This window comes from Saccostrea cucullata, unplaced genomic scaffold, assembly GCF_032062105.1.
Source record: "Saccostrea cucullata isolate Sc308-1 unplaced genomic scaffold, CSIRO_AGI_Scuc_v1 ctg3529, whole genome shotgun sequence".
NCBI classification, from domain to species: domain Eukaryota; kingdom Metazoa; phylum Mollusca; class Bivalvia; order Ostreida; family Ostreidae; genus Saccostrea; species Saccostrea cuccullata.
In genome coordinates this window covers 43,419-52,542 of record NW_026934429.1, presented here as the reverse complement: position 1 = coordinate 52,542, position 9,124 = coordinate 43,419, and the positions used below count along the sequence as shown (strand labels likewise).

Sequence of the window (9,124 nt, the reverse complement as noted above, 5' to 3'; positions counted from 1 at the left end):
CACTTGAGCAATGTTAGTTTCAATCAACAAATATATAAAGAATGATTTATCACTGTAAAGTAGGATTTTATGTATTGCAAATCAGTCAATATTTATTGATCCTTACCTTATTTATTACCACAGTTGTTCCATAAAGTTGTAGACGAAGTTTTCTTTTACTGATTCAACTTTCAAATAATCTCATCGGACTTTTTTCATAGCTGTAGTTTATTCAGCTTTTCTTAATTAATTGAAATTTTAAAATTATTTAAAGTAATATTTCTCATAGTAAGATGAAATGAGGATTTATAGGAAAATTCCCGACAACATCTATAGCAAACTTTGAAAATGTCAAAGGAGTCAGAAAATATTCAAAAACGAGCCGTGCATTCATATATAATAAACATACAAGATTTTTTTTTGTCCGGCCGAAATTTTGAATGAAATGATGGATGTACCACAAGGAAACATGTTAGTGTTTAGAATATTGACAGAATTTAAAAAGCAACACATTGATGTATTAAATGAAAATAAAAACAGATAATGCCACAAAAAGTATTCTCCTATTCAATGAATACAATGTCAGATCAGTCAGATAAATACTTCAAATTCGTTCTGCATTTGATTATAAGAACTTGCATTGCATCTTATTTCTCGAAAAAAGAAATGAATATCATATACGAGGTTCCTGAAAAGGTTTCAATATTTTATACATAAAACAATCAATTAATTTGTTAAAGAAAGACACTGACGTTTATTTAAAGGAGGCCAAATTGTCGCAATTAGAAATAAAATTTTAAAAATGTTTTTATTTCTTTGTTTTATTTGTTAAAAACATCATTTCTTGGATGCGCATCGGCAAAAATTTTTTTTATTTTTATTTCATAACATATACATAAATTATTTTATGATGTTTTACTTATGCTTAGCCGTAAGCGGTTTCTGGTAAAAATAATAAAAATATTTATAGACAATGTATTTGAACCCTGATGTTCTGTGAAGGAAATTGTTTTTTTTAAAATCTGTACAATGGAATTTTATAAAATGTGTTCTCAGAATTCAAGCCATCCTCACCGGATTGAATCTTGACCTGATTGATTTTTTTAAGTGTTTGTAGTTTGATAAGATATTATATTACGTACGATTACCTAATAAAATCTTGATCCGAATTTTGAAACCTGAGTTGAGGCCTTTTCCGAATATCTTTCAAATGTTAAAAATAGTTTTTGATACTCCTTAACATTTTGACACATTTTTGTTTACATGTACTATAAAAATGATGTTTATTGTATGTAGAACACGTAGAATTGTGATTCATTTTTTTGTTAATCGTTTCTCACAGAGGTTTTCTCAGAAAATTTTCATATCGATTTTTAAATACTCAGTAAATGTTCTAGTATGATAACGTATATTACAAATTTACAAAAGTAGAAAAAGATAATCCCCAACAAAATAATATATAGCTTCGGGTAGAACAATTTTATCGTTAACCTCCAAGACTGTAAGAGATACTTTGAAAAAAAGTTTAATTTAAGTATTAGTATGAATAACTGCTGTGTTTCATTTGAACAGAGGTTCAAAAATTGGAATTTTGTGATAATCTTTCATCAAATTCGAGTACAAATAAAATAAAAAAAAGGTAGGAGACATATGCTCATCTAACGTCACAATCAATTATGCGTTTTGATAACCAAATTCAATTTCATGCGTTTATTTTGATATTTTCTGAATATGTGAGCGGTATATATTTTCCCCTGAGACACTTTTGTATCAAGGTTGAATCAAACTTGTTTTGGATGAACCATGCAATAAATGATGTGTTACTTAGGCCAAGAGGATATCCAAGTAAATCATTTTATTATCTAGTTAAAAAATATATTTTCCAACTATTGATAAGGTTCATTGCGTGCTACTACTTACATAGTTAATGATACATGTGTTTTATTTACATTGCTCTCGGACGGCCCAGTTATTAGGAGTTGGACTTTATACTTCATGTTCAGAAGGTATTTATACGTTTGTATATAGTCAATGGACTTTTTTTAAAGCTGAACACAACTCGTAAATTGACAATGTCCGCCATATTCCCCCGTTCTTCAACGCTCTCCCTACAACCCGTTTTTAATGTAGAGATCTGACGAGTGTAGACGTACACTTCACACCGCGTACTACTTAATCTCGATAAAATCATCAAATTTTATGTATTTTTCCAAAGTTGGACAAAAATATTATGAAAAATTCAAGTCAAAACATTAATAACAAACAGAAAATGCACTAAAAAACAGGGGTAAAACGCAAATAAAACTTCGAAAGGGGTAATTCATGTCACCCACGAGTTTCGAGTTCGCAATCGGGTGTAACGAAATTGAACGGTTTATATACCCGTCTGACAATGTCTATTTATGAGAAGTGATCAGCTTTAAGACAGCAAGCAAATTTTATCATAGCAATGCTGTTGGCAGCTTTTTTCATGCATGTTTTCATATGTACCAGATCCCAGTATATTTGTTTGAATGAAAAGAATGAGTACAATAGCAATATAAAGAATAATGAAACCACTTCAACACTTGTGGGCGAACTGAAAAATGTTCATCTTGAAGTACATCAACTGAGGCTAGATAAGGATGTTAGCAATGACATCAAGATCAACCTCACTTTATTTAGTAAGGTTCAGCATGAAGCACATGATCTAAGGAGGAAAAATTTTGAACTCAGAGAGCTGGTGACCAACCTAACGTCTGCAAGTAAACTTCAACAAGAAGTGGGTGAACTATGGCTAGGTTATAAAGAAATCAGGAATTTATTGGCAAATCTCATCTAAATAAGTAAGTATATTAGATACGAAGATACAAATGATTGATTGCATTCAAGATCCGAAAGGCAAACAACAACGAAACATGTAAAAATTACTGTTTCAATGCCCAACTTCGTACTATATTTAAGACTAGTTATGTCGTCAATGTCAAATAATCGTGATTTTTTTTAATTAAGTTATTTTGAATTTATTGTGATTTGTTAAAGATGTATTCATATGATGTAAAACATGCAATACAGAAATTTTATCATACAAGGGAAATTTTCGCAAATGTAATCATGTTTCATCGCTAACGAAACATTAGCACCCTATTATGCTCATTTTGAAAAATTAATTTGACAGCTTTCACATGGGTATTGGTATCTATGAAACCTGGCCCCGGGATCATGAAGCATCTTAAGCTTAAGTATAAAAATAACTTAGATGCTAAATTTTTTAGAGGTCAAGCAGCCCAAAATGAAATGCATTCCGATTTTGTATCATTAATCTGTTGTTGTATGCAAATTATGAGTTTCCTTTAGCAAGTTTTAAATATTTTATAGATAATTGAAATTTTGACTTAAGTCTAAGTCTGTTTCATGATCCCGAAGCCTGTTCTTCTATCTGTCGTAAACAATTATATTTGTCTTCAGATTGTTATTTTATTATTCATTTGTTTTTCAAAAAGGTGTCAAGATGAATAAAGACTGGAAGGACCTTTATGCAAACGGACACGGTTTGAACATATTTTATTGCACAAAATATATACAATGGGTCATAAACAGTCAGGTGTTTATAAAATATTTCCCTTCAGTGGTGAGAGTCAGGTCAGACTACACTGTGATATGGTGACTGAATTTGGAGGGTGGACAGTAAAATTCTCTCTCTCTTTCTCTCTTATTTTTACTATGGATAACTATCAGAAATATACTTGTAGAAGTAGACAAAGTAGAGAAAAATGAATAAAGATACACAGCAAAACTAGCTTAGTACGGACACGGATATAGCGAATTCACGGATATAGCAAAGGTATCTTTGATCCCCAGCTAAATAAATTCTTTTACGGATATAACCAATTACGGATATAGTTACCTGGTAAGTAATATAAGAGATCCTAGTGATTTTGTTATTACCGAGTTTTACTGTAATTGACGTCTTGTTTTATCTATCATAATGTTAATTGGCAACACCTTTAAATACTGGAACACATGAGAAGGCGACAATTATGATGATTAAGCCCCATTAAGCTGCAGAGTGTAGACAGGGTAGAATCGATGCGTATATGACTACAGGGAAATAAAATTGAGGTAATACGAGTAATGCTGAATCAATTATTTCATACAGGTATTTTATCATCTGAACATCAGTAGAACATTTCAATTTAACGTTTCTTTTCTTGTCAAAAATGCTACTATGTTTTTTTTTTTATCAGCATCCTAATTTTGTTTAAGAAAAATGCCCTTCTTTCAAAATGTTATGCGTTCACTATAGGTGATTTTGGTCCTTTTGGAGATTTTCTATTTGAATTGTTTAGTTAAAAAACATCCAAAGATCCATTTTTGGAGGATACAAACCTGAGAACCTGATTTTTGAAGATGTAATCAAATCGTCAATGGAAAAAAATATGAAGACATAATTTTATATTCTCTATATCACAATTATATAACAGGAAAATGTCCGATAAAAGAAAGTCATAATTTAATAAACATTTTATTATTCTGAAAAAATAAAGACATCAAAATTCGGAACATGTTTGTTGAAACACTATTAAAAATGTGTAATAAACCTAATGTCGTCTGATCATCATGACAGTTTTCTTTATATCTCTACCATTATCAAGTGTCGGATACCACGGATAGACCCAGTATGCTGGAGACCAGGGACCGTTAAGGTTGGCGTACTGACAATTGTTATACCACCAGCCTCCTCCTCCACAATAACTAACAGCACAGCTACCACCATACCATCTGTCGTGGTCTCTGTCCAGGGTGGAGAATGACACCCCAGACAGATCTGAGTAAGAATCCCCCGTGTTTAACATTCTGCCCCCTGTAAAATTGAAGAAAAGGAATAATAAAAAATATTACACACTAATTGACTTTTACGAGAAGCGCTGACTTCTATAGTTGACGATTTACTTGGACATTTAAATTTGTATTGTGCACGGAGGTACAGAATTCATAATGCATAAGAAAACCTTTCTATTACTCATAAGTATGGTTGCAGGGGCACTAACATTTATTTACTTATAGCTAATTTATATCTAAGCACATGAAATTAGAATTATAGAATAACAGAATAATCTCAATAAAAAGGATAAGATCGGAGGCATTCCGAATAAATCGTTCATCTTGTGTTCACCGTTCGTTCATCGTTCACTTTGCGCTCGCGTTCGTGTTCCGTTGGCATTCTGCGTTCACGCAACGTTCACCGTTCACACATCGTTCACCAAGTTGCGTTCAGCGTTCGCGCATCGTTCACCCACCCTTCGCTCTGCGTTCGTTCACCGTTCGTTCAATATTCAGGCTGGAAAGTAGGGACTGTAATTCAAATGACAATCATTCATTTTTTTTTACCGATATCTAATCTTAACATCATGCATGATATTCTGAGTCCAATATGTAGAATAAAAACGACTATTATATATACATAAACTTAAGTTATAAATTGTCATCAAAATTTATGATTAAATTTTTATCAGGAAAAAACTGATTTTGTCTGTAATACAATTTACACGGTGCAGCTTGAAAGAGAATTTTCTGGACAATCAGAGCGATAAGGAAGGAAAGTAACTGGACACGGTGCGACACGGAGGACATTAGATGAGATTTTTCTAGACACGGTGAGCCACGGTGTGCCTACCTGTATATTTCAAATCCACACACACCGTGCTACACCGTGTACACTATGTAACACAAAGCATTTTTAACCGAGCGATGCGGAAAACTCGTCGCCTGTACCATAAATCTTTTTCATATATTCATATAAATAAGTACATACTCACTGAGTAATGAAGCTAAATTCATGTTACATCAACGAAAAGGGTCGCCCGCGTGGCGCAGTGGCTAGAGCGTCTGCTCTAGATTCGCAAAGGAAGGAGTTGCAGTTCGAATCACAGGTTCGAATCCCACTGTGGGACGTGGAGACCGGTCCCTCGGATAAGACTGTATAAACCGAGGTCCCATGTCGCAGTACATGCTGGCACGAAAAAGATCCCTCCCTATTCAATGGAACTGAGAGCCGAGTATAGGACAAAATAAGCAGCTTTCCACCGGCAAGTGGTGGCGTCTCCATCTGAGTGTAAAATTCTCGAGAGGGACAATTACTAATATACAATCAATCAACGAGAAGTTGATCAGTAAACTAGCCAAATCAGTCACCTATAACAATTTCAGAACTTTAGCTAAACGGGAAGACATCCAGTAATTAAGGTCAATAAAACACCGAGGTAAGCCTTACTAGAATAGGAGGATCAGAAAGGTTCGTATTCCTGCTACCTCCAACAGACCGAGTAATGTCGAAGCCTTATTAGTCCACACTGGTAAAAATGTCAAATGTTGTACATTTCTAAAATCCTATAAGTCTGACCGTATCTGGATCCAATCATGATTTGTTTCTATATCTACTTCTCGTCTTTTGCTTACAACGAACATAAATCTCTATTCAATCGTTAATTTACACGATCTGGGAAAAATTCTGTCTGAATATTCTGACTTGACTTTCTTCTGCAGAACTTACTCATTCGACATTTATATAATATATCAACAACGTATTGTCAATTAACAAACTGAATAGTCATTCTTATGTCGATGCGATATATCGCATTGAGCTTGTGAAAAAAGACACCACAAAGACCGACAAATCTGTTTCATATTTGACTAACTTCGCTCTATTATTACATATCAGCAAATGAAAAAAATATTAATAAGCTAATATTTTGTTGACAAATTCACTAGTGTTCGTTTAAGGTTCATACATTGTATTCCACTTTTCACTTACCTAAAGTTCCCGTGGCAGGTCCAGACAGAAACAGCTGATACTTGTCTGCTTCATCAGAAACAGAGAAATAATCATACAGCTCATACAGTGTTGTACCATTCAATAACATGATGGAGATGTAGAGAAAAGAGTTGTGTCCCTTTGTCAACTGGTGGATGACGTCATTTCCTTATTTAGGTACATATGAAATTCCTTGATAAGTGTTATTAAATACAATGGTATAATTATTTTTCCATATTGTAAATAAATATATTAAAAAGAAAAATCAATTAGTAGCCTGAAACCTGACGTACTCTAACGTTTTTTAATACAGAACTTATCTTTTAGTGACTTTGGTATTAAATTGAATTCTTATTTGTGGAAAATGCGTATTACTAAATCAATATCTTTTTCTTTAATTCTAATAATTCTAACACTAGGATTGAAATGAATTAAATTTCGTCTTAAAATCTACAATATGAAGAGGTTCAATGAATTATATTCACCTATCCAGACATTCTGTTCAGGCGCACCAAAACCATTTTTATAGTCATCCCAACTCTTATCAAAGGTCAGGGAACCATCTTTTCGTTTTTGAATTGTCTTGAAAAGATAAACACACATGATAAACCTGTGTATTATTTCCATGATCTATTTTACAAAGATAAAAACATATAATTAACCTGTTTCACTATTATTTGCTTGATCTATATGACAAAGATAAACACATATAATTATTAACATGATTAATCAAGCATCACGCCTTCCCTTTAAAAATAAAACAAAAATTGCAGCGGTTAACAAATTCAATTATTGAAATCAATTATCCCAGTTATCCTAATAAAAATGACTATAGCTCACTATAGTTAACTATAGCTAACTAATACAGTTAAGTATAGTTAAATAAAGTAAATCAAAGTTTTCGCCAAAGTTTTTTCAAGGTGTCAAAGTTTTTGCCAAAGTTTTTCAAAGTTTTCGATAAAGTTTTTAAAGTGTCAAAGTTTTCTCTTTGTCTCTCAAAGTGTCAAAGTTTTTCTCAAAGTGTCAGATTTCTATTAAGTTTTTCAAGGTGTTAAATATTTTGATAAAATTGTTCAAAGTGTCAAAGTTTTCGATATATATTTCGAAAGTTTAAAAGTTTTTAACATCTTTCAAAGTGTCAAAATTATTTATATAATTTTTCAAAGTGACGTAGTTTTCGATCAAATTTTTCGAAGCTTTAAATCTTTTAATACAGTTGTTCAAAGCATAAAATTTTTCATAATATATCTTAAAGTGGCAAAATTTTTACCAAAGTTTATCAAAGTGACATAGTTTTCGCCAATTTTTTTGAAAATGTCAAAGTTTAGGCCAAAGTTTTTTTTTCAAAATGTCAAAGTGATCCCTTTAGTGAATCAAAGTTTTCAAACTGTCAAATATAACTTTTAGTCAATTTTAATATACTACGGTTAACTAAACCATTTGTTTTTTAGGGTAACAAAGTAAAAATTGTATTAAAGAAATTACATACCGTCCATCCTCCCGCCGAAGTATCCATGTCGCAATAAACCCGGAGAGGACGCGAGGTTGTCCCAAAGGGGTAGATTTTACACACCTGTATTAGTGTGACCAGTATCACGGAAATCCTTACGGTCAATAGGAACAACTGAAACAGAAGGAAAAGAATCAAAGGACTGACATTGCAGGAACATATAAATAGGGAGATAAACGGCTGTAAGATAAAACAGAAGGAAAAGAATCAAAGGACTGACATTACAGGTATAAATAAATAGATAAACAGCTGCAAGATGAAAGATAAGAACAAGAATCAAAGGACTGACATTGCAGGTATATACAGACCCTGAGACGTGCTACTACCCCGCAAGCTCACCGTCTGAACAGTACACGAACGCTATACGGTTTGCACGTAACGCTACACGGTTTACACGAAACGCTTTGCAAGAAAGGCTGCACGGTTTACACGAAAGCCTGCATGAAACGCTTTGTACACGTTTCTCAAACGCTTTCTACACGATTCTTGCAAGTTTTGGCCTCGGTTTGGATTTTGTAATCGGAATATTTAGGACATAATTGCGGTTTTATTATTATTTGATGGAAATCTTTCACAAAGTCATATTAAGCAGCTTTTTAAATTAAATATTACTACACAAGTATATATAAACCGATAGCAATATTCAATGCCCTGAAAGTTGTAATTAATTAATCAATAATTGTCATTTCGTATTCATTTATTTATATTTTATCCAAATGTTTAAAAACAAAATGCCGATATCATGAATGACTGTTTGATAAAATACTTATTTTTATACATTAGTTATTCATTACAAGGTATCTCTTGTATTTTAAAATTTTTACGAGTATAGTTTAATAAAT

The 9,124-nt window shown here is 32.4% G+C and overlaps 1 protein-coding gene across 1 annotated transcript; it reads right to left on the bottom strand.

Annotated features, from left to right (window-relative positions):
• Positions 1 to 4,559: 4,559 nt before the first annotated feature.
• On the bottom strand, positions 4,560 to 6,881 carry LOC134240661 (fibroleukin-like). Its single transcript, XM_062722725.1, has 2 exons — positions 6,773 to 6,881; positions 4,560 to 4,822 (listed from the first exon to the last, which is right to left on the bottom strand). Exons 1-2 carry the CDS (start codon positions 6,879 to 6,881, stop codon positions 4,560 to 4,562), a joined length of 372 nt encoding a protein of 123 aa, XP_062578709.1.
• Between the last annotated feature and the right edge of the window lie 2,243 nt (positions 6,882 to 9,124).